The following is a 26,951-nucleotide window of genomic DNA, read 5'->3' as shown; positions in this document are numbered from 1 at the left end:
AGCATTAAAACACTATACCATATCTCTTTGAAAAATTAGAGGTTTTCTGTGTTCTTTGCATTTGTCAAATGCAAAAGCAAAGAGAAAAGTAATGCAAAGAAAGCATTGTTCAAGGATTAGTTTTATATTCCAATTTTGCTTTTGTGGTCATTGGGACTGGAACACACGGAGCAGGCAATTTTTAATAAAACTAAAACAATATATATCACAAAACATTATTCTTCAAAAAAAACCCCAGTAATTTATGGTTCATGACTACTCTTTCCTGGAGATTTACAAGTGAATGGATCTTTGCATAGAAGAAATTGCATCTTAATGACCATGTACCTTGATATTTAACATTGCCTGTGCTTCTGTTTATGTATTTACTTCAGGAACTTTTATTCTCATTGGCCAACAATACCCAACATCCCTACATGTTTGTCAGACCAACAATCATAACAATGTGGTCTGAGAAGGGAGGCAGAAAGAGAAAGGAACTGTGAAGGGAAGTTAGCAAAGATGGGGAATCTGAAAGTAAAGGAAGCAAGGATAAATGGGACCCACAACCCTAACCCAAATCCAGTGTGTCAGGATCAGAGTAAACATATGTTATTTATGACTCTGAAGTTGATGGCATGGCCATCAAATTGTATCATAATTCTTATATAGGAAATCATTTGATTTAGTTGACCAGCATTGTATTAGAATAAAATTATAAGTTAAACTTTAACCATAATGTTTGCAGAATAGCTTGCTTGTATTAAGTAGAACTACTCTTTTAAATTATCTCTTGAAAACTATTCTTAAAGTATTATTGGTACATTCTCCTCTCTTAAGTAAAGTATGATGAACAGAATTAAAATTCTTTTGAGCATCTTACAGAGTCTTGCGTTCATCATTTTGAACATTCTACCTTATTGTGTAGTTGCATAGTTATAGAAAGTTAGGTTAAATATTTGTTGTCCCTAAGTTACATGCTCTGGAAATTGGTTTTGAATAAGTCCCTTAGCAGGTTTTTGTTTTGTTTTGTGATTCACTTAAGATTAGAGTATGGAAGAGAAAGGAAAATATGGTTATTTAAGAAAATCAATTAGTTGTGTGACAGTTACATAGTAAATAAAGTTTAAAGTTAAAAATGTTTCATGTCATGGTGAATAATAATGTTTCTATCTTGGAATGTTTCAAGTAATACTAGATTATATAATGTGTAGAAAGTGAGGTAATTGTGATCAATGCAAGGACAGAAGAGAAATACTCGCGAATTCTGGGTAGTTTAGACTTTTCCCCCCAGGAAAGGGATCTAATTGTTGGGGCTTGGTGTTTTTGACCAAACCTTTTTTTATGTCTGTGCCAACTATGTTAGGTATAAAATTCATCTTTGTATCCATGGAGTTAATTTTAAAAGAAGATTAAGTTTATGGTGGTCACTTTATCTTGATTGTTAAAATATAGTCTAGGAAAGAAGAGGAAGTGGCCCTGATTAAACCATTAACAAGTTTACTGATCTTTAGGAAGGTTTGTATAACTTAACCAGTAGGACCACAGTAGCAATTGCTACATGTAGGGATGCTATTTCCTGAAAGAAATAATCTAATCAAACCTACTATTTAAGGTATTGTAATTTGATGAAAGTGTTTTGCATTTGTGGTATTCATATAAAATTCACCTCTTGAAACAAGGCATATGTACAAAATGTGTTTTCATGAAACTCTGCATGTTCATTTTCAGTCTTTTGTTTAACAGACTGGCTTATGACATGGTGTTATTCAGAAAGACTGCTTTAACATCCTGTGCTTCTAAGAAATCTCAAAGTAACATTGAGGGCTGGGATTTTGGCATCTTCTAATTGTGTTACTGAAAGCTCTTCTTCAAAACTGTTAGTAAAATGGAATCAGCCATCCGTGTTGCTCTCAATAGAAGAGACAAAAGTGCTGTCTATACCTTCAATTAACTGGTACTATTTAACAGAAAAAAATTTAAATATTTAATACAGAAAACATCCTCTTAAAATCTCTTTTGAAATGGATGCCACTTTGAAGTTTTCTTTTTTCATGTTTTTCTTAAATTGTCTTTTCTTGTCCCTTATCTGTGTTTTCCTTGATACTTTATTGCATTACTTACAAGAAGCTGTATTTGTTACCTTTTGTAAGTTGTAGTTGGCAGTTATGTAGTTTATGTAGTTGAAAATTATGATTTGAAAAAAATATTATGGGAGGCAACTAGGTGGCACAGTAGGTAGAGCTCTGGCCTTGAAGTCAAGAGGACCTGAGTTCAAATCCAACATCAGACACTTGACACTAACTAGCTGTGTGACCCTGGGCAAGTCACTTAACTCCAATCACCTAAGCAAAAAAGAAGGAAAGAAAGATTATGGTTTCACTAGTTTAGGAGTTTTCAAGTGTTGGTTTTGAATACTTTAGAATTTTTCTATCTTGGTTTCTCTTTTGTAACTAGTAGAAGGAATTTAATTTCATAGGGCCATAGATGCCTTTAATTTCAACAATTTAATGCTTTTGTCTTCATCAGTGACCCTATTATATAATATGGTTATATGAAAGAGATAGAAGTATTACAGTGGTAGAAGATAGAAATCAAGAAAGGATTTTTGATTACTTTATTTCTCAGCTAATTTTAGAAAAAATAATTATAGGATTTAGAGTCTTTAATATATGAGAATCTATAGATGTCCACTTTAATATAAAATAACTCTCATTATTTGGGGGACTACATAAGAAGAGAATTTAAAAGATAGCTATCAGTGCTAATTGCAAAAGCAGACACCTAATTGTCTTATTCTTAAAATTATACTGTTACTGTCAAACTTTTTTCTGATTAAATTTAGTTTTTTTTCTACTTTGTAAAAATGAAGCAAGAAAACTGAAATGGTAATAGCTTATTTCTTGTATTATAAAACAATGCCCTTTGTATTATTCTTCATTCTTAGACCTTTCTCTGATGTAAATGTATGATAGATATGCCTTGTGTGCTGTATTTCAGCAGCACCACATTATTATAAGCATTTCCATTGGAAAGTGATTTTTCTGTTAAGTTAAAAAATATTTATTATGATATGCAAAAGTTGGCTTTCTTTTTATTTTTAATAATGTTATATGTAAAGCCTTGTATTTCTGGGCTTGATATCTATAAGGTCTTTTTGAGACCAGTAAAACTTTTTCCCTTTCCTTTTTTTAGTGTGTGATCAGACTTGATTGCTATTCATTGTAATAATACCATTGAGTTTCGGAAGTTGAAAGCATTGATGAATAAGGAAAATAAAATCTTTTAACTTTGTGATATAGCTTATGTAATGCCCTGAATGATATGGAGTATAAATCAAGTGACTTACCACCTTAAAAATGTTGATAAGATAACCATATGAGGTGTATCTTTCAGATTCACTCACAAGTTCTAGTTCATTTTGACCAAAAAATAGGGATACATATTGGGATTGAAAAGATGATTCATTAGCATTTATTAGGCCTTCATTGTGTAAAGGACACTACTCATTTGGAGGAGAATTAGGAAAAAAAAGTAAAAGAGCCTTGCCCATTAAAATGAATCTTTATTCTTCTACCCCAACTCCTGGACTGTGATTTCAACACATATGCTCCTAATCCTGCTGTCTGACTGACACTTGTAATTCAGTATTTGTTTCATTACTTAGGAAACAGTGATGCCATCGATGTGGATATTTCCTCTATACTTTACTAAACTTTTCATGAGTTTCTTTGACCAAAAAAAATTACAAATCGCCAGGTAGTCAATGTTCTGTTAATGGTACTCTCTTAATTTGCTTATTTTCACGTTTAGGTAACAAGCATATGGTCTCCAACCCAGAGGCTTTCTAGCTTTGAAAGACCTTCAGGAATTTTTGATTTGTTAGTATAGCCTTAGAAGATCTAGGAGTATCTTGTAAAATGTTTGACTACAAGTTTAGTGATATAAATTGTTAGACTTAAGATTTTCATTCTCTGTATTTTATTATAATAATGCTAAGTAGATATACTAATACCTCTCTCTGTGTAATAATAGAATTTTACTATGCTGATATATAAGTATAATGTATCTTTCATATATGCATGAGTTATATATTTATATATCAGCAGAGTAAAATACACATATGTGTATAGGAATCTTTTCCTTACTTCAAAGTCTCTAGCTAGCAATGCTGAGCTAGGAAGGAAGCTTCAAATCTATCATGTTCTCTGCACTTGGAAACTGTGTTTTGAGAGTTTTCAGAGTCAGTATAAATGAATAAATGTTTTTCCTTTCCTATTTAAAAGTTTAAGGACACACACAGAAAATTGATTGTCACTTGCCTAATATGTAAAAGGGTTTCTAAAGGAACAAGGTACTGTAGTTAAAAAGTAGTCAGTAAACATTTATTTGTTAAGCCTACCATGTGCCAGATACTGGGAATACCAGTAAAAAAAGAGATGAGGCAGAGTTGGTCTACCCTAACTAAAGACAGAGTATGTCCCCATTTATTCAACTCTTCTATTGGGTAATAAAACATAAGGAATCAAGATGATGATTTCACAGAGTAAGACAAGATTTCCTTTTTCTTACTGTGCCAGAATTTTACATAGCAATCATGACAGCTTTTGCTGTTTTCCATTTTAGTGTTTATATATTTTATGACTTTAATGTTATTAATTTATAATACATAAATGTTTTTCTTATGTTCCACTTGATAAGTACAATTATGTTTTAGGTATCAAGAATTTTTGCCAGAAGAAAATGCTTATTTTTATTGTTTGTTTTGGTTTTTTGCTTTTGTTGGTGAGGCAGTAGGGGTTAAGTGATTTGCCCAGGGTCACACAGCTAGTAAGTGTCAAGTGTCTAAGGTGAGATTTGAACTCAGGTCCTCATGACTCCACCCACTGCACCATCTAGCTGCCCCAAAAATGCTTATTTTTAAGTGGAGATCAGGAACATATTTGATATTTGAAAGCAGCCATATTTGACATTCTTTTCCATCTTTTTCTGCTAGTTGTTTAATTAAATTTGTTGAGAAACTGGGCTTGTATAAATTAACTGATACTGCCTATTTATAAACATTAGTCAAAATAGCACCTCATAATATTTTTACTTCTAAAGTAGGATACTTGTGACTAGTTTTTCACTTAGAAGGCTCTAGCATGAAAAGAATTGTAGAAGTGGGAAAGGCCTGGATTCTACCATGAGCCAGTGTGACCTAGAGCAAGTCCCTTCTCTTTGATCCATGTTTTCCTCCTCTCTGAGAAGTTGGAAAAAATGGTCTTTAAGATCTATTTCAGCTAGTGCATATGCAGAAGTCTTAAAGATTAGGAAAATCCAGTTAGCTAGAGAATAAAATATGTGAAAAATAGTAGTAAGGCTTTGAAGGTAGCGCATATCCAGATTTATAAGGAGTTTGTTTTTTACTTAGTGTTCCTAATTGTACTCAAAAACATATCTCATTAGATCCCTTGTAGGTGATTCTTGCTATCATTCCTCTGATAATGAATATTTATTATTTATAAGGAAAGCCATTGATTGAAATGGTAGCTGATTACAACTTTTACTTCATTCTTAATATATCTTAGTAGGTTTGTTATATCATAATTTTTTTTTCTGCTAGTTTCCTGCGTTACTAAGCAGGTTACAACTATTAACCATTTATTAATCATCTGCTAGGTGACAGGTATTATTCTAGGGACCAGGAATACCAAGACAAAAATGAAACATCCCTGCCCTCAAGGAACGTACATGCTTTTGAAGAGACATTTGTCATATGAACATATATAAGTCCATACAAAATAAATACAAGATAGTGGGGCATGGGGAGGCAGGACTAGTGGAGCTCTGGTAACCAAGAACAAGCGAGGACAGTCTTATAACTTTAGTGTTTGAGCTGAATTTTGAAGAAATTAGGGAGTTTAAGAGGAAGAGTTGAATAGAACATATTACAGTCATAAAATCTGAGTAAAAGAATGGGTTGAAAGATAAGAGTGTCATCTGTGAGGAATAGCAGTAATGCCAGATTTGGCTGGTTTGAAGAGTACATGAAGTAAGAGTACATGTAATAAGGCTTGGAAAGGTAAAAGACTGGAAAGTGCTTTCTTAGTATTTTCTTTACATGAAATTACTCATAAATCAAACTATTGTTTGACATTACAGTAAAATCGGTTGGCTGATTTATTTTGTGAAAACCGTAGGCTTATATAACTATGAATTTTGGATTTGGAGAAAAGGAAGTCATTTCACTTGGAACAGAGTTGGGGGGGTGGGGAGGGAGATGTGTGTTGGAGTGATTTGAAATAAGCCCAGAAAGGCTATTTCCAGGTTGTTAGCAGGCTTTAAATGCTAAACTCACATTTTGTTTTGTATCATGAGGCTACCAAACTCTGCTGAAAGTTCTTAAGCAGTGAGATAGTGAAATTTGTGTTTTAGGAATACTGTTTTGGTAAATGTATGGAAATAGATTGAAGAGAAGAAAGCCTGGAAGATAGAAGTCCATACTTAGGAGGGCAATGGAATAATCCATACAAGAAATGGTGGCCTGAATTAGGGTAGTGACTATGAGTATAAGAAGGAAACAGATGCAAAACAGATTTTGTAGGTGGAATCAACAAGTATTAGCAACTGATTAAAGAAGTGACCCCAAGTTTGTAAGAGAGAAATTTGGAGGAGTGTGATTAAGGAGAAGTACAATTAGTTGTATTTTGAATATGTCAGTTTTGAAGTTCCTGTTCTGTGAACATGAGTTGGAAATGCCCAATAGGTAAGTGGTGAAGTAAAACCGAAGCTTAGGAAGACTGGGGTTGGAGCTATAGATCTAGAAGTCATCTGTAAAAGTAGGATAAGTGTACATAGATGCAATAGGAATCACTGAAACTTATTAGGAAAGGGAGTAAGCACAGGGTCAGATCTGTTCTTTAGAAATACCAGCTTGGCAACTGTGTGGAATATGAATTGAAATGATGAGAGACTTAAGGGGGACCAATGTGGAGAGTGGGATCTTACAAGGTTTTACAGGTACAGGGTAATGAGGTGAACTAAGGTAGTTCTCCACCCTGTGAGTGGAGAAAATGGGATGGATGCAAAATGTTGTTGGGTAGAATCGACATGACTTGGTAACTTTGTATTAGATGAGAGAGGAGAGGCAGATAACTCAGAAGTTTTGAGCCTGTATAACTAGAAAGATAGCTTTGCTCAACAGAAGTAGGGAAATTTAATAAGGGAGATGATTTGAAGGGAAAGATATGAGACATTGAATTTGAAATGCCTATGAGACAACAATAGGCAGTTGGTGATGATATTAATTGATACAAGGACTAAGCTCAGGATAAAAGTAGTATGGAAATCTAGATTGGAGAAAAAAATTTTTTTAGAAAGACTTGAACCCATGTGAAATGATGGATTCAACAAAAAACTGGAGGTTTTTGTTTGAGAAAAACTTAGGGAAGAGAATGTTTGGGAATGGATATCAGGAGGAGTCAAAAAAGGATGAGAGCTGAGAAGAGACCGTCAGATTTAGTCATCAAAAGTTTATTGGTAGCCTTGGAAAGAGAAAATGAATGGAGGTTTGCAAGAGATCGAGAAATGAGTGGAAAGGGAGAAGTAAAGGCAAGCATAGGTCTATTTTTTATTTATTTGTTGCTGTGAATAGGAGAACTAAGCCTGAGGTGATGGTAGTTCCAAGTGAACGATTTTTTTTTAGAAGTTCAGGGGATCTGGAAATATTTGTAGAGGGCAGGAAAGGAGCCAGTAGGTGAATAGGGAGACATTGTCTGTTGGAGAGAGATGGGGGAGATGAATGAGCTCTATGTGGAAGACATAGGACATCAAAGACAAAATGGGATGGGGATTCCCTTGGCAAAAGATGCTAGCTTTTAGCCTAGAGCAAAGGTGATTTAGAGAATGATATTGGGCGGTTTTGAGGTATACAAAAGACATGGGAGCTCAGAGGATGGCCTCTTTTCTCAGGTTAGGCCTTGTGATAAGACTGAGGGTTGGGGGTGGTATTTCTGGAAACTTGAAGAAAGAATGTTTGAAATAACCATTGTGGAGAAAGGAAGCATTAGAAAACTAATTACTGAAAAATGGAAAGATTTCAATGCAACAGTAAGGGCTGAGTTGTGATTAACACATTTTAGTAGACCCAGGCCACAGGGTTTGATTTCCTTAGTTGTCTTTCAGCAGTATATGTATAGGAGCAGAGAAGGCTCTTTTGTGGTTTGTCTAGGTAAGAGCAGCAATACACAAAGGTGGCAAAGAGCTTGAGAGTAAAAGACCCTGTGTGGTTGAACTGGTTAGTTATTGTCAGGATTGTTTATGGCAGGGAGTGAGGCCAGAGTATGGCCAGTATGATGACCTGGAGGCTATGGTTAGGTAAAGGAGTGTACTGCACAGAGTAGCATAGTTAGAAGTGATGGTGAGAGCAAATATATAATCATCCATTATAGTCTCTAAGGACAGGACTAGGTTGGAAAGCTAGACCATGGACTTGGTACATTAACTCCTTTGGGGGGGGGGTTGGTTGGCATTATGACCTAGAGCTACTAGATAAATGCTATTAGGATTTGGATAGGTTGATAATCCTCTTTAAATTTAGCTAGTCTATTCCTTGGACTGTAGACATGAAGCATATCACTAGGCCCTTATTGAAGATCTTTCCAACTTGGAATGACCTGCCAGAACCTTTTGTTCTGTATGCATAATTTTTGAGAACGCAGGGTCAGTTACATGCCATGATGAAGCAATTAAATAGGATCATAGAAGCTAAAGATGGAAGGGAAATTTATGGATCATTCCAGTTGAATCTCTTTCAAAGATGAGGAAACCCAGGTCAGGATGAAGTGACCTTGCTGAAGTTGCAAAGGAAGTGTAGTGCAGAGTTAGAACTCATATTGAGAGCTTCTTATTTTAAGGCCAGCATGCTTTCCATGTTATCACACAGAATTTGAGTGGTGGAAAATTAGATGGCAATGGTTAACAAAATACAACATGCTCTACCTTTCCTTATTATTTATTTTGGTCTCCATGGGAGTCTCTTTCTGGGGTGCTCAGTGTTTTTGCTATATTTCAATTTAGTGATGTGGAAAGCAGTAAAAGAAGTCATAGATGAATGAGAATTGACATTAACAAATGTGGGTGTGTCCAACAGAATTATTTAGTACTAATTCAAAAACTACATACAGTCTGTACTTGAGTATTTTTAGAATTTCTCTTTGTGTTTGCATTTTCAGGATCTTTTAAATGCATGGGTGGGGCAGGTACTGTGATCATTTGGGGGTCAATTTTTTATTTAAGTTATTTCTAAAAAATTTACTGTGGTAGCTTGCACATCTGAAAAATCTTAAAGAAATTATAAATAGATTTTTCAACTGAAACAGTATAGAAAGTGTTCATAATGCATCCTTCAAGCAACTTATGAATTGATTTTTTTATTTAGAAAAAATTGCATCATTCAGTTAGGATTTAGGAAATGTCAACATTTTTGTCAAGTAGTCTTTTCAAACAAGTTTTTAATGATTCAAAAATTGTTTTCATTTTCTTTTTAATTTTATTAGCATCGTTTTCTCTAAGATAAAACAGTTGTGGCACATCAAGCTAACTTTTTTGTACTTTTGTCTTAAATATTTAATGCTTAGTAAGTGTAAATTATTTTATCATTAGTGTTTTAAGAACACTTAGCTGACATAAATTGGTAATATTTTCTTTAGAGATTTGCTTTTGTCCTAAAACCAGAATACCTCAGGCCAAAAGTTTTGTTACTGAGACGCTGTTACTCCTCAGAGTTTACAAATTATGTACAAATGTGAGTTAGGAATGTACCACGATGTTATCAGTGGAAATTTATAGCAATAAGCTGGGCATCTTTTTCTTCAGGTGCTCTGGGTTGTTTGTGTTTATAGAGCCTTTCTCCCCACCAGTAAAATGTATTTTCGTTCCCTTTTCCATTCACGATAATAAAACGTATTACTGAATGCTTGTTGAGTATTCCAAACTATATTGAAATTTGTGAAAATGAGTGCTAGATCTCATCTTCAAAGTTGTTATTTTGTACTTCACTAAGGCTATAAAAAGAGACTATTATCTTATTATTAAAGTGTCAAAATGTATTGATGGAGCTGTTGTGGAATTATGTGAAGGGTCTACTTGGGACCTTATATTTTAGTTGGGCCAATTTCATGGGGTTTGGTATATGTGTGCACGAGTGTGCTTTTTAAATGATTGCTAAATCTTCATTTGCAGTTTTAACAAATGGGGGAAACTGTAATATCAAGTTGTTAGATTGGGTTTCATCAGGAAAGTTGGACGTTATTCTCTTGTATTGTTGCTTTTACGCAAGGTGGAGAATGATCAAAAAGTATGGCTTATGATTCTTTTGAGTGAATGAAGCCAGGACAATGAGAGGCCAAGGGTTTTTATTTCAAAGTTTGTTTTGGTGATGGCATTAAATACGTACCAGGTAATGAAATCCAATTACTATATTAAATTTCATCACTTGTTTTTTAGGTATTCCAATAACTGTACCACCTCCAGGTAAAACCTTTTTTCATGTTTTCTACATCATTGTTAATAAACATGAAATTTCACGCATGTAGTTACAGGAGGGACAGTGGTGATATGGTTAGCATATGAAATAGGCTATTGAGATTTCAAGGTCCTATTTTCAGCTCTGCCTTTGCTTCATTCCAGTCTTGATTCAGAAAACTGCATTTAGTTTTCTCTTACCACTTGCTTTACCCATTGATATAGCAACAACCATTCTATAGGTGAAAGGAATCTGTTAAAATCATCACCAAACTAATTCATAAAAACCTTGAAGAAACAGATTACTATGATTCTATTAAGAACAAGTCTTCTCAGACTAACAGTTTTCTTCTGTAACAAAGTGACTGGCTTGGTAAACCTAAAGAAACAGATGTAATCTTATCTTTACCTTATTATGGATTTGTATTTTTATCCCACTGGCATATTCATCTATATACTGGGATAATGTGGTCTCAGCCACACAACTATTAGATGGGTGCTCAACTGGTTGGATAGTTGTATTCACAGTGACTATCAGTTGATCAGTGTTGGAAGAGTATGATATACAGGGTTTGGTTCTTGACCCGGAGTTGTTGGTGGTTTTTTTTTTCTTTTTAAAAAAATTTTTCGTCAGTGGCCTTGATAATGGGAGCAGTGAGCATGTTTGTTAAGTTTATTTAAAAGTCAAGAGGAGTGGAACATATGGGAGGGTAACCAGTACTTTGAAGGATGGAACTAAATTTCAAATTGACCTTGAGAATCAATAACAGGCTGGGAATGAAGTTTAGTAAGAGTAAGTGTCAAATATAACACAGGCATATGGATAGAGAATGACTGACTGTATGAATATGGCAGAATATTTATCATGGTGGATAACAAGGAATACATAAATCACTGGTGTGTCATGATAGTTTTTAAAAGCAGTATCAAAGCATAAATAGATAAAAATCATGAAGTAATTCCATTATATTCAGCATTTTGCAGACCCCTTAATACATTAATTATGGATCCCCAAACTGAAATAGAGCCAGAAAGAACATGGTGACTTAAGAAAATGTGGAGAGCCACAAAGAATGTTTAAATTAGCCCTTTAAAGAGAGGTTAAAAGAACTGAGATCTCTTAACCTATAACAGAAGGGTAAGGAGAGCCTTAATAATAATCTTCACATATATTAGGGTAATTAGAGAGAAAGCAACTGCCTGTACCCTTTCTCCATTAAGGACAGTTTAAGAGGAAGTGGTCTAAAACTAACATGAGGAATTTAATATATAACAGATTTCTTAACAATGAGGTTTGTTAAGATTGGGGTGGGTTTCAATAGAAGGTTAAGGAACCTCCTTTTTAGGAAGTCTTTAAAAAGTTTTCTTTTTATGGAATGGTATAATATAGTTCTATCAGAAATTGGGAATTTAGACTAGCTGAGTATTCAAGGCCCTTTTTGTCCTGTGATTTTTAAGTATTTCATTTAGGTACTGTAAATAACTAAGAATAAAGCTATTCCATGAGGAGTACGTAATGGTGCCAATGGTTCCAAACTAAATTAAAAGCTACGCTAAGTGCTTTTTTTTTTTAAATAAATTAGTTTCTTGGGATTGTGCTATCATTCTTAAGTGCTTTAGATCTTTGCTGGTAATATATTATAAACTAAGACTTTTAAAGTAAATTCTGATATATCTAAACTTCTCAGATTATTTTTTAAAGTGGTAAATATTTCTTTGCTTTATGTTTCATCTAAAATATCAGAACAATAATAGATGCCTGGTGTAAAATAAGGATTTTTTTTTAATGTTTTATATATGGAAAAGGTAAGGCATTGAAATTGACTTTGTCAGACTAATAAAATGGGCTATGTGTGGTGCTGAAAATAAGACCGGGTCTCCTGACTCCCAATTAGTACTTAATGTTCTAGACAAGATTATTTTATAAGATATTAGAGTTGCCTTTTTTTTTTAATTCAGGGGTTCTTTTGCTGTCCAGTACAGACAATAGAAGAATATTTGTTTCCAGAAAAAATGAATGATACTCAATAACTTGATTTTAACTCCTTCCATTATATGTTGATACCCTATTAATTAAATTTTCTTTTTATTTTATGATTGAATACAGGTTTTCCTCCTCCCCCAGGAGCTCCTCCTCCATCTCTTATACCAACAATAGAAAGGTAAAGCAGAATGGATTGTATAAACTACTAGTTGATGATTGTTGACCATTGGCAGATTAGGATTTTTAGCAAATCTTTTTATATCTTGGAAATTCGTTTTTAAAGATTTTATCTTACCCAAAATATTAGTTTGCTTTATATGCAAATATTTAGCAATAAGTTTTATACATTTACTTAGAAGAGCTAGACCTACAGTCACATACCAGAATTATCAAAAAAAAGCACAAGGGATATTATTGTTATTAAAATATAACAAGTAATAATTGCTTGTTGAATTTGACAAGTGTGTTATTATGGTTTTTTGAATTCTTAATTTAATACTATTATTATTACTATAATCTATGCCTAGTGGGAGTGTGGAGGAAGCATTAGCACAATGCCATAAAAAAGGCATTGGCCTAGTTTGTAACTACAGTCTTCTACCTTACAAAAAGAGAGACTTATCAGGGAAAAGCAAGCATAAATGGAGATGCTACTGTTCTATCTTTAGGTGTCTAAAGATTCCTTAACAAGGAGTGGGTCTCAAACTGTTCCCTGAAGTAGGAGCTAAGTAATGAGAAATCCTCTTGGAGGGAATAAGTACTCTTAGTTCGGAAAGGTTCTAGAAATAAAGCATCATAGTGCATAGCTGGGTTGAGTGGGCACTAGTTATAGTTTCCTACAGCAGTATAGCAGCTGGATGCCAAGGAACCCAACAGTAAGAGACAGATCTATATCCTGTGGTAAAGTTATATCAACCAATTTGTTTAACTCCTGTTGAGCAAAAACTATATCTCTGTGGATTATAATGAATTAGATGTATTTCCACACTTAAGAACCATTTAGTTGACTTAGCTAAAAGATAGAAAGCTTTTGCTTTGTGCCTATTAAGGATAAACATGTCCAGGATATGATTTCCATTAGCCTTTCTTTCAGCTGCCAGTTTTTAAATCAGTGAAGGACAGTCTAGTTTATCATACTAACATGTATCATTATCAGTTGTAGCTTGTGGACAGTAGGGGAAGAGAGATAAGAGGTTAGTGCTAGCTTTTAATTTTTTTTTTAAGGCATTTGGGGTTAAGTGACTTGCCCAGGGTAACACAGCTAGTAAGTGTCAAGTGTTTGGTCTGAGGCCGGATTTGAACTCGGGTCCTCCTGACTTCAGGGCAGGTGCTCTGTCTGCTGTGCCACCTACCTGGCCCCAGCTTTTAATTATTAGACCCTTATTTTCAAGTACTCAGAACTTTATTCCAAAGACTAACTGCTTTCATGCTCTGTGCTGGTGGATATACTAGTTTGGTGTGATAGAATGATGTTCTAAGATTTTTTTGTCCTTAAATGGTAACTCTTCTGTACGAAATATTTTTCTGAGAAAAGAATATGATGTATGGAAAATGCAGAGTAAAATATGAGGCCTGGGGTAAAGCATTATAAATTAAAAATCTCAATCATGAATGTATAAACAAGCATTTTTCAATTTGGTGAAAGAAATGTTTTCCTAGGTATGAGATTCCCCTTTAGCAAGGCAACTTAGAGTAGTGGATAGATAGCATGATGGATTTGGAATCAGAAAGATATGAGTTCAAACCCAGCCTCTAACACTTATTGGGTATATGATCCTGGGCAAGTCACTTGACCTCTTTCAGTCTCAGTTTTCTTACCTGGAAAATAAGGGAGTTGGACTAGATGACTTCTAACAACTCTTCCAGCTCTAAATTTTTTGACCTAAAAACTCAATCTGCTATCCATTGAACCAGTGGAGTCAACTGTATTATATATGGTGTTTTGATTAAAAAGTGTCTTTTAAAAATAGATATTTAGGGGCAGCTAGGTGGTGCAGTGGATAGAGCATCGGCCCTGGATTCAGGAGGACCTGAGTTCACATCCAGCTTCAGACACATAACACTTACTAGCTGTGTGACCCTGGGCAAGTCACTTAACCCCATTGCCTGAAAAACAAAAAAAACCCCCAAAAAATAGATATTTAAAGAATAACTTGGTGTATTTGTAAATTTTAATATTTAGCAGTCCATGTTTTTAGTGAGATTAACTGATATTTAAAATTTTTTTAAAAAAATTTGTAACAGTAAACCCTTGGGTTAAATATTTCCAATAAATATTTGATGTTAAAAATCTATTGTTTCTTTTAGTTTTTCCTTATATCTTGCCTTTAATTCAAAGCTAGTGAAACTTTAAAAATTAATATGAATGTATTGAAATTAACAAAGTATTTTTTTCCAATAGTGGGCATTCTTCTGGATATGATAGTCGTTCTGCTCGTGCATTTCCTTATGGCAATGGTAAGTTTATTAGTTTCCTAAGATTTAATTTGAACTGTTAAAACACTTATAAATATATGGTATAAAAACTAAAAAAGCTTCCATTATTTAAGGCCATATTACACAAAGCAGTGAAAAGAACATTGAACTATAGAGAATATTTATTTACATTATCTAGCATGTTAGTGAAATGCTTTCAGTCTAATAGGTTACTTAACAGTGTGGTTCCTGCCAAACAGGCAAATGGGATACAATTATCAACAACTTAGTATAAATAAAGCAAAGTATCACTATTTAGTTTTGGTAAAAAGTCAACTAAAAACACCTATACTATGTAGGTCAAGTTTGTGAAGGGTAGTATAGTATGTAATGTGACATAAGGCAGAAAAAGGGAATATTGGAACAAGGTCATAGAGGACTTTTAAGTGCTATCTTGAGTTGCTATTTTAGTCAGTCAGTAAGCATTTATTAAATGCCTACTATATGCCAGGCACTGTATCTGGGGATACAAAAGCAGGCACAGTGTAGACCTCAAGGAACTCACCAGTCTAAGAGGGAGACAACAAGCAAACAAATATTTACAAACAAGCACTATATAGGATAAATAGTAAATAATTAATAGAGGGAAGACATATTTAAGAAGGGTTAGGAAAGACTTCCTGTAGAAGATGAGATTTTAGTTGGGACTTAAAGGAAGCCAGGAGGAGAAGATGAGGAGGGAGATTCCCTCACCAGAGAAAATGCCCAGAGATGGGAAATGGAACAGCAAAGAGGCCAGTGTTTCTGCTTCTAAGAGTACATGGTGAGAAGTAAGATATAAGAGGACTAGAAAGAGGTTGGCAGGGGAGATGCTAGGCTATGAAGGGCTCTGAATACCAAAAGGCAGGTTTTATGTTTGATCCTAGAGGTGATAAGGAGCCACTGGAATTTATTGAGTAGGGGGGCTGACATGCTTAAACCTATGCTGTAGGAAAATTACTCTGGTGGCTGAATGGACAGTGGATTGAAGTGGGGAGAGACTTGAGTCAGGCAGAACCACCAGTATTGTATTACAATAGTCCAGGTGTGAGGTGATGAGTGAGAGCCTGCACTAGGGTGGTGGCAGTGTCAGAGGAGAGAAGGAGCCTTTTCAGGAGAAATGGCAGAGGTGAAATTGATAAACAGATTGGACATGGAAGGGTGAGAAAGTGAGAAATCTAGGATGCCTCCTAGGTTGCAAGTCTGAGAGACTTGGGAGGGTGATATTGCCCTCTATGGTAATTGGGAGAAGGATGAGTTCTGGTAGAATATGTTTAGCTTAAGATGTCTATTGGACATCTGGTTTGAGATGTGTGAAAGCCAGTTGGATATTCAAGATTAGGAGTCAGCAGAGAGGTTGGGCAAGAAAAATAGATTTGAGAATCCTCAGCATAGAGATGGTAATTAATTCCAGAGATCACTGAGTGAAGTAGTGTGGAGGGAGAAGAGAAGTAGGTCAGGGTTAGAAGACTGAGGGACAGTTAGAGTTAGAGGATGTGACTTAGATGGGGATCCTGGATCTTTGTCATAAAGCAGGGGTTCTGGGAATATGCTTTTTTTTTTTTTGCTTTTTTCTGGTGAGGCAATCGGGGTTTAAGTGACTTGCCCAGGGTCACACAGCTAGTAAGTGACGTGTGTCTGAGACTGGATTTGAACTCACGTACTCCTGACTCCAAGGCCAGAGCTCTATCCACTGTGCCACCTAGCTGCCCCAGAATGGGCTTTTTAAAAACTATTTTTTTAACCAGATTTCAGTATAATTGGTTTCCTTTGTAATCCACTGTATTTTATGCATTTAGCAACCTTTTTCTGAAAAGGGGACTGTGGACTTCGATAGTCTGCCAGAGGAGGGGTCCATCACACACAGATGCATGCGCGCACACACACAGGTTGAGAATTTCTAATCCTTAGGTCTAGTCAGAACTAACTGTGGAAGGTTTTTTTTTTTAAATTTTTTTTTTCCATATGCTTTTGAGTTAAAAATTTTTTCTCCCTTTTTCTCCCCCCCCACCCTCCCCAAGACGGCACACAATCTGACATAGGCTTTACATTTACATACCCATTAAACATATTTTCACATTAGTGAAGTTGTAAGTAAAAATTAAAACCAATAGGAGGAACCATCAGAAAGATGAAACAAAATTCAACTTAAGGTAAAAATAAGTGAGAGCGATTCGACTTCCATAGTTCTTTCTTTGGATGTGGACAGCATTTTCCATCCTGAGGCCTCTGGAGATGTCTTAGATCCTCGTAATGCTGAGAAGGGTTCAGTTTAACATTCTTAGTCATTGCATAACGTGGCTGCTATTGTATACAAGGTTCTCTTAGTTCTGCTCATTTCACTCAGCATCAGGCCATACTAGTCTTTCCAGGTTTTTCTGAAGTCAGCCTGTTCATCATTTCTTATAGCACAATAGTATTCCATTACATTCATATACCACAACTTGCTCAGCCATTCCCCAATTGATGGGCATCCTCTCAATTTCCAATTCTTTGCCACCACAAAAAGAGCTGCTATGAATATTTTTGTACATGTGGGTCCTTTTCCCATTTGTTGATCTTTTGGGATATAGCCCTAGAAGTGCTATTGCTGGATCAAAGGGTATGCACATTTTTATAGCCCTTTGGGCATAGTTCCAAATTGTTCTCCAAAATGGTTGGATCATTTCACAACTCCACCAACAATGTATTAGCGTTCCAATTTTCCCACATCCTCTCCAACATTTATCATTTTCCTGTTTTGTCATGTTGGCCAATCTGATAGGTGTGATGTGGTACCTCAGAGTTGTTTTGATTTGCATTTCTCTAATCAATAATGATTTAGAGCATTTTTTCATATGACTATAGATGGCTTTAATTTCTTCATCTGAGAACTGCCTGTTCATATCCTTTGACCATTTATCAATTGGGGAATGGCTTGTGTTCTTATAAATTTGTCTTAATTCTCTATATATTTTAGAAATGAGGCCTTTATCAGAAAGACTGGTTGTAAAAATTCTTTCCCAATTTTCTACCTTCCTTCTAATCTTAGTTGCATTGGCTTTGTTTGTGCAAAAACTTTTCAATTTAATGTAATCAAAATTATCCATTTTGCTTTTCATAATGTTCTCTATCTCCTGTTTGGTCATGAATTCTTCTGTTCTCCATAGATCTGATAGGTAAACTATTCCTTGTTCTCCCAGTTTACTTATGGTATCAGCCTTTATATCTAAGTCCTGAACCCATTTTGACTTTATTTTGGTATATGGTGTGAGATTTGGGTCTATGCCTAGTTTCTGCCATACTCTTTTCCAGTTTTCCCAGCAGTTTTTTCAAAGAGTGGGTTCTTATCCCAGAAGCTGGGGTCTTTGGGTTTATCAAATAATAGATTACTATAGTCATTGACTACTGTGTCTTGCATATTTAACCTATTCCACTGATCCACCTCCCTATTTCTTAGCCAGTACCAAGCAGTTTTGATGACTGCTGCTTTATAATACAATTTAAGATCTGGAATTGCTAGGCCACCTTCCCCTGCATTTCTTTTCATTAGTTCCTTTGATATTCTGGCCTTTTGTTTTTCCAAATGAATCTTGTTATTATTTTTTCTAACTCTATAAAATAATTTTTTGGTAGTTTGATTGGTATGGCACTGAATAAGTAAATTAGCTTAGGTAGGATTGTCATTTTTATTATATTAGCCCGGCCTACCCATGAGCAACTGATGTTTTTCCAGTTATTTAGATCTGATTTTATTTGTGTGAAAAGTGTTTTGTAATTGTGTTCATAGAGTTCCTGGGTTTGTTTCGGGAGGTAGACTCCTAAATATTTTATAATGTCTACAGTAAGTTTAAATGGGATTTCTCTTTCTATCTCTTGCTGTTGGGCTTTGTTGGTAATATATAGAAATGCTGATGATTTATGTGGGTTTATTTTATAGCCTGCAACTCTGCTAAAGTTGTTTATTATTTCAAGTAGTTTTTTACTTGATTCTCTAGGATTCTCTAAGTATATCATCATGTCATCTGCAAAGAGTGATAGCTTTATTTCTTCTTTGCCTATTCTAATGCCTTCAATTTCTTTTTCTTCTCTTATTGCTAAAGCTAACGTTTCCAGTACAATATTGAATAACGGTGGTGATAATGGACATCCTTGTTTCACCCCCGATCTTATTGGAAATGCTTCTAGTCTGTCCCCATTACATATATGGAAGGTTTTTGAGCAGGAAAATGACATAGACTTATGCTTTATGGTGATTATTTTGGCATCATTATGAAGGATAGATTATAGAGGCAAGAAATTGGAAGCAGGAATACCTGTGGAGGAATCCCTAGCAATCAGTAAGTAGTGTTGAGATCTTGAAATGGAGTGGTGATCATGTGAATGGAGGAAAGGCAATGAATGTGAGAGATGTTTTGAAGATAGATTCAGTGGCACATTTTTAGATTTATTTTCTCTCTGTATGCCTATGAGTTTATTTTCTGTTTGTTTAAATGTCAGTAATCTCTAAACAACAAAATTAAAGTTAAATACAATGGCTCTCAGTCCCAAAATATTAAAAAATATATATCCTCAAACATGAACAGTAAACAGCAAAAGAAGAAAGAAATACATGCTCTCTAGTCTTAATCACTTCTCAACAATTTTGCTTAACTGTTTTTGGATATGTGCTTTGTGAGGGGGTTGTATGTTTGTTGAAATATGTCAAAACAATAATGAAAGTGAACTATTGAAAGGAGAGGCAGCATATGACAAATATTGCCTGACATACTGGCTCAATATCTTCTTAATTTCTCAGTGACCCCAGTCAGTTCTCTAAGGCACAGCAGGTGTGAATGTGAGTTGGTAAAGAGCATTTGTTCACCAGGAATCCCCTGTCCCAATGAAATCACAGTACTGGTCTCCCAAAAGATAGTATAACATTCCAGTGTGTTCTATCTTGCCCTTTTATTTTAGTCAATGCTTTGTGTGGTATTTCCACCATATATATGGTAACCCTCTGACAAAATATGAGCCCTCAATACAGTATTCAGTGGCCTTTCATCTTTCTTTGCCAGCACTCAAGGAATTGGGTGATAGGGCAGAGAAGTTGTTTTCTAGAACTTATGAATTTAGAATGTAGTGGCCTTTCCCTGTTTTACTTCAGTGATAATCTTCCTTATGTTATTCTTACTGAATATTAGAATCTACTCTTTGACAGTGAACTACACATATAACAGGTAATATGTTAACTAACTTGACTCAGTGGGATTACTCATTCACATTGGGTTTTCTTTTCAAATTCCTAATTGCTTCTGTGACTCCACCTTCTTTCTTGCTCTCTTTCACCTCCAAGGCTGATCACCTTGACTTTAGTTCCCGTGATCTCTAGAAAAATAATATTCTTTTATGTCAGGGCTTTAAACCCATCCATCTAATGGATATAAAAATGTCGGTCATTATAGCTGTTTGAACATTGACTCATCTGTGTCACTTGACTTTGGCCACAGCCTTCTACTCCTAGAAGCCTTTCCTTTTTTGATTGGCAAGTTACATAACCTCTTTTTCCTTATCAGGATAATATTTGCTCTATATATCTTGTGTGGATATAGGAAAAGAGCTTTTGTAAACCTTAAAGTACTACAAATGTGAATTAGCATTCTCAGTTTAGAATTAGTAGTTAGAAAACAATTTTACTTTTCACTTGACTCAGTACTCTGGTTTTTTTTATGTCATGCTATTTTCCAGATACATTTTTCCTCCCCACTCAGTGAATATTTATTTGAAACAAAAAAAAAATGAAGAAACAACAGCTTAGCAAAATCAAGTTGACAACTTAACCCTTATGGTTTCTAGTAGTAAATCCTAAGCAGTTTAACTTCTTAATGAATTTCCCCTTTCTTGAAAATAACTGTCTTTGCAAGGATCTTCATCCAAGGATTTAATCTCCCTCAGCTGCTAGTGCTTTCCTTCTCCAGTCTTACCTTAATTTGTTTTATAGACATTTTTAAATACCTCTGGGTGGTATGTGTTTGTCATTTTATCAGGCCTACGTTTTCTTATTTGTAAGATGAGAGTGTTGCAAGATAATCTTTAAAGTCCATTCCTTTCTAAATCTGTTATCCTGTGATTAATCAGTCAGCACTTTTAAAGTGCCTACCACTGTGCTAGGTGCTGGAGATACAAAGAAAAAAAAATGGAAATAGGCCAGGGTACACAGACAGTAAATGACAGATCAGTATTCAAACCCAAGTCTTCTGACTCCAGCTCCAGTATTTTTCCGTGAATCTTGATTCCTTAACTATGTCTATGTTATTGTGAGTTAAGTAAAGATAATAGATCAAAATAAGAATTGAATTATCTAATTTTTGTTTAGCAATAGAGATTTGGGGAAGGTAGGGAAAGTGAATGATTTGGAGTTAGAAGGACCTGCATTTGACTCCTACTTTATATACTTGGTAGCTGCGTGACTCTTGGCAACCTGGGTACCAGTTTCCTTATCTAAAGTCATGGGAAATAAGGTTGAATAAAGTAGGCATTTATTATAAGTAACCTTTTTTCTCTACAAAATTATTATGTTGGCATGCTTATCCTTTTATCTGAGGATTTCAAAATATTAGGATCATTCTGATTTGGAAGGACCGTCAAAATAACTTATTCCCAATCTATTTATTTAATGAAAAAAATTGAGGGATGGGGAATTTATCTTGTCAGTGACAGGGATTAGAGCAAAAACTAGAACTTAGAGGTTCCCCTGCACTATGCTCCTGTCTGTCAAATCTTGAATGAGGACTTCTTTTAAAGAATCAAAGGATTTTTAAAGAATTTGGCTCGGTTTGTGTATTTGTACTTGTGTTTGTTTTTAAGCTAATGGACAGAGATCATCTCCTTTATAGTTGTCTGTTGCAGTCAAGATGAGTCAGATTAGAAATTTCAAATTCAGTACTTCCAAAAAGTTATGCATATTTCTTACATCGTTTCATCTCTCCCTGTGCCTTAACCCTTCATTATCATAGGAATTTATGACACACACACCCCCATAAGAAACCTCCAATTATAGAAATGTAGATCTAGAAATGGGAAGAACCCTCAAGACTTTATAGTTCTACCCCTCATTTGAGAGATGAGGAAACAGACTGGGATGAGTGACTTGTCAAGTTAGGCCGGTAATATCTTGGGATTTGAACCCTAAGTTTCTGACTTAAGGACCAGTGCACTTTCCACTATACTATACTGCTGTCTTCCATGAGCCCATAGTACTTTCCCAGCCCATTACCTCTACTTTACTGCCTTTCCAGTCTCACAGCATCAAATCTCTTACACCTTTGTCCCATTGTTGCTCGTTCCTTGCCAAACTCCACCCCTGGATTATTTCCAGCATCTGCCATTGCTCTTCACTTGTGCTAAATAGTGAAAGAAATCACCATCTACCTGCTCTGCTCCCACTCATGTGCTGCTGAATAGAGAGAGAAGTCAGGCAGCTGAGCTGACTGGATCCACCTAGAAATTGGTCTGTTGGGTCCTCACTTCAGTAAGGAAATCCTTTTACCCCTAATTAGTTGGTTCCCTCACCACCATCACCTCCATCCCTCAAAGCTGTTCTGAGCTTTGCTTCCCACCCCAAGACATCAACTTGAAATCTTTTGTGTAAGCTTTGTTTTTTCATGAAGCTGAAATGTTATTTGAAAGTTTAAGGTAAAAGTGAAAGATATATCCTAAATTTAGGTTGCAGAGAGAGAGATGTGTATTTTTAATTGATGCTTCTGTTTTACTATCTCATTGATTTTCTTATCTGACTCTCACCAAATACACTACCCAGAGTATACTTTGAATCTTTTGTAACAAAGAATAAAAAAAAAATTTTAAGTTTAAAATCACCTAGGAGTTGTGAAATGATTCAACCATTTTGGAGAACAGTTTGTAACTATGCCCAAAGGGCTATAAAAATGTGCATACCTTTTGACCCAGCAATAGCACTTCTAGGGCTATATCCCAAAGAGGTCATACAAATGGGAAAAGGACCCACATGTACAAAAATATTCATAGCAGCTCTTTTTGTGGTGGCAAAGAATTGGAAATTGAGAGGATGCCCATCAATTGGGGAATGGCTGAGCAAGTTGTGGTATATGAATGTAATGGAATACTATTGTGCTATAAGAAATGATGAACAGGCTGACTTCAGAAAAACCTGGAAAGACTAGTATGGCCTGATGCTGAGTGAAATGAGCAGAACTAAGAGAACATTGTACACAATAACAGTCACGTTGTGCAATGACTAATATTGATAAACTGAACCCTTCTCAGCATTACGAGGATCTAAGACATCTCGAGATGCCTCATGATGTAAAATGCTGTCCACATCCAAAGAAAGAACTATGAAAGTTGAATTACTATTTTTTTTCTCATCTGTTGAGTTTTGTTTCCTCTTTCTGATGATTCCTCCTGTTGGTTTTAATTTTTACTTACAACACCACTAATGTGAAAATATGTTCAATAGGAATGTAAAAAAAAAGTTTAAAATCACCTAAAACATCAACCATATCAGTCAGTGTATGCGTTACATCGTACCTGTGGTTCCTTCCCCTCTATCCCTCTCTCAACAAAGAACCCAAGCTTGGTCATTATCATTTGCTTAACCTTAGAGGTGATTTTTATGTAAATGCCTATGACTCCTCCAAGGATCCTGTTGCTATATAAATCAATAGGTGTTGGATGAAAGTGGTTTAAATTGTCATTATATTAAAATTGAAGGGTTGAAAATATCTATCTTGGGACCTGTTGTTTAAGTGACGTTTCTTCTTTTTTTATTCATTCATTCATTTATTTTTAGTTTTCAACATTCATTTGTATGAGATTTTGAGTTCCAAACTTATCCTCCCCCTTCCCCAAGAAGGCATGCAATCTGAGATAGGGATACATGTACAATCATATTAAACACATTTGCACATTAGTCATGTTGTGAAAGAATAACTAGAACAAATGGGGAAAACCACGAAAAAGGAAAAAAGAGAGAGAGCAAATAGCATGTTTCCGTCTTCATTCAGACTCCATAGTTCTTTCTCTGGATGTGCTTAGCATGTTCCATCTTGAGTCTTTTGAAATTGTCTTAGACTTAGATCATTGTATTGCTGAGAAGAGCTAAGTCTGTCAAAGTTGGTCATTGCATAGTATTGCTGTTACTGTGTACAACGTTCTCCTGGTTCTGCTCACTTCACTCAGCATCAGTTCGTGTAAGTTTTTCTAGGTTTTTCTGAAATCCACCCGCTCATCATTGCTTTTAGAACAATAGTATTCATTACATTCGTATACCACAACTTGTTTAGCCATTCCCCAGTTGAGGCATCCCTCAGTTTCCAGTTCTTGGCCACCACAAAAAGAGCTGCTATAAATGTTTTTGTACATGTGGGTCCTTTTCCCTTTTTTATGATCTCTTTGGGGTAGATACCTAGTAATGGTATTGCTGGATCAAATGGTATGCATAATTTAATTTAATAACCCTTTGAGCATAGTTCCAAATTTCTCTCCAGAATGATTGGATCAGTTCACAACTCTACCAACAATGCATTTTTGTCCCAATTTTCCTGCAACTTCTCCAGCATTCATCATTTTCCTTTTTTGTCTTTTTAGCCAATCTGATAGGTGTGAGGTGATAACTCAGAGTTGTTTTAATTTGCATTTCTCTAAACAGTAGTGATTTAGAGCATTTTTCATATGACTATAGATAACTTTAATTTCTTCATTTGAACACTGCATGTTCATATCCTTTGATCATTTATCAATTGGAGAATGACTTATATTCTTAAAATTTAGACTCAGTTCTCTATATATTTGAGAAATAAGGCCTTTATCTGAGACACTGGCTGTAAAAATTATTTCCCAGTTTTTTGCTCTCCTAATCTTGGTTGCATTGGCTTTGTTTGTGCAAAAACTTTTAAATTTAATGTAATCGAAATTATCCATTTTGAATTTTGTATGTTCTTTATCTCTTATTTGATCCTAAATTCTTCCCTTCTGCATAGATCTAACAAACTATTCCTTGCTCTCCTAATTTGCTTATGGTGTCACCCTTTATGTCTAAATTATATACCCATTTTAACCTTATCTTGGTATACTGTATAAGATAGGTTGATCTATACCTAGTTTCTGCCTTATAATTTTTCAGTTTTCCCAGCAGGTTTTGTCAATTACCAGTTTTTATTCCAGAAGGTGAAGCCTTTCGATTTATTGAACAGTAGATTATTATGGTCATTGACTACTGTGTCGTCTTTATCTAACCCATTCCATTGGTCCACCACTTTATTTCTTAGCCAGTACCAAGTAGTTTTGATGATTGCTGCTTTATAATACAGTTTTAGATCTGGTACAGCTAGGCCACCTTTCCTTGCATGTCTTTTTATTAATTCCCTTGATATTCTGGACTTTTTGTTCTTCCAGATGAATTTTATTATTATTTTTTCTAGCTGTATAAAATAATTTTTGGGAGTTTTATTGTATTTCACTAATAAGTAAATTAATTTTTGTTAAATTAGTTTTTGTTTTACTAGTTTAGCCTATCCATGAGCAACTGATATTTTTCCAGTTATTTAAATATGTTCAAGTGGGGTTTCTCTTAAAAATTTTTGAGGACTTAGCCAAAAAGGCCACCTTATCTTTAAAAAAAATCACTCCTCTTGGTTAATTCTTGCTGTAAACTATAACTAGATACAGTACAGATTTATTTCTGTAACAACACATGCAAGCTTGTCTGTTATGTAATGGTGTTTAGTAAACTTGTTGGCAAACAGCTGTAACCATCTGCTTTGGAGTTTAGAATTAGATTTTAATCTTCCATGGCCCAATTCTGTAAATATTTGTAATTATTTCTGTGAAAATGTAGGTAACCTATATATACGTGTGTGTGTGTGTGTGTGTGTGTGTGTGTATCATGTAGTCTGTGACCATTAGTTGTTATAAATGAAATTAGTTATTTACAGCTGAAAGAATTGTTGTTAAAAAGTATTTAAGTCTACATCTACGTTGGCCTAAACTATTTGAATTAAAGGCAGTTTCCTTTAACGAAAGGGATATTGAAGATTTTTTAATGACCTGATTGAAGAAAATAAATTAATACTTGAAAAAGTAGTTTAGCGTACTTAAAATAGAGAGCTCTAAGAGCAGTTATGTGACAGAATTTCAAATGGAGACAAGGAAGTAAGAGAAAGTCACAGAGGAATTTCTTTAAATAAAAGCCATCTGCACAGAAAAGTGAAAATAAAACCAAAGTGCATTCAGGAGTCAGAAGATCAGATTCTTGGCACATAGAATAATCAAGTTAATTACATGTTGTAACTTATTTATGGTAAGGCATAGGCATTCTTATCTAGGTACATTTAATATTATGTACATTTTCATTTCAGAATAAATCTATTTGTATGCTTTTGGGTTTTGTTTTGTTTATGTTTTTGCTAATATTTTACTGTGAAAAGACTAATGTGTTCTTCAAAATAACTTAAATTCTATGATTGTGCTTTTTAATTAAGTTTGTTAATTAAATTTTACATTCCCATCTTTTAGAAGAGAGATGTAAATATTCTGAGAGAGGCATTTTTCCTGGCTTTTGATTGGCATCAGATTTTTAGAGTTCAGTAATAATAATATAGCCTGTTATATAAAGTCAATAGATAGGATAGTTGGCAGAGTGATAGTTTAGGAATTTTATTATACCTCAAGAGTGGACAAGTCTCTGAACAATAATAAAGCTTCCCACATGAATCCTAGAAAGCACTTTTTTGTTGTTGTTTTTCCTCTGCAAATGGTGTTCTGCTGTCAGGTATTGTCATGCTTCAGTATTTAAAAGATCCATGATTTCATCAGTCCTGTGCCTCCCTCCACATCACAGAACACTAACCCAATGTCTTTGGGAGTTGCCATGTCTGAAAAAATTTATCATCTTATCACCAACCTGGTAATGTATCTCTTCAAACCTAGAAAGACTGAGTCTTAGATGACAAATTACAATCCAAGTTCCTCATTTTACAAATGAAGATAGCGAAATAGAGATTGCCACTTTTCCAGGTCCTCATAGTTAAGA

At 34.8% G+C, this 26,951-nt stretch overlaps 1 protein-coding gene across 8 annotated transcripts in view; it reads left to right on the top strand.

The window, feature by feature from the left end:
- Window positions 1-26,951, top strand: part of FIP1L1 (factor interacting with PAPOLA and CPSF1) — a 103,360-nt gene that overhangs the window by 59,183 nt on the left and 17,226 nt on the right. For 4 of the 8 annotated variants that reach the window (XM_020990027.2, XM_020990034.2, XM_020990019.2 and 1 more), the window contains 3 exons: window positions 10,468-10,494; window positions 12,593-12,647; window positions 14,871-14,926. In XM_020990027.2, the coding sequence (XP_020845686.1) occupies window positions 10,468-10,494; window positions 12,593-12,647; window positions 14,871-14,926 (138 nt within the window). The remainder of the gene's footprint in view (window positions 1-10,467; window positions 10,495-12,592; window positions 12,648-14,870; window positions 14,927-26,951) is intronic. The other 4 variants (XM_020990044.2, XM_078148323.1, XM_020990010.2 and 1 more) reach the window with 1 other exon arrangement.

Source organism: Phascolarctos cinereus, unplaced genomic scaffold (genome assembly GCF_003287225.1).
Source record: "Phascolarctos cinereus isolate Bilbo 61053 unplaced genomic scaffold, phaCin_HiC Scaffold_9;HRSCAF=440, whole genome shotgun sequence".
Taxonomy (NCBI): domain Eukaryota; kingdom Metazoa; phylum Chordata; class Mammalia; order Diprotodontia; family Phascolarctidae; genus Phascolarctos; species Phascolarctos cinereus.
This window is presented reverse-complemented; position numbering and strand designations above follow the sequence as displayed.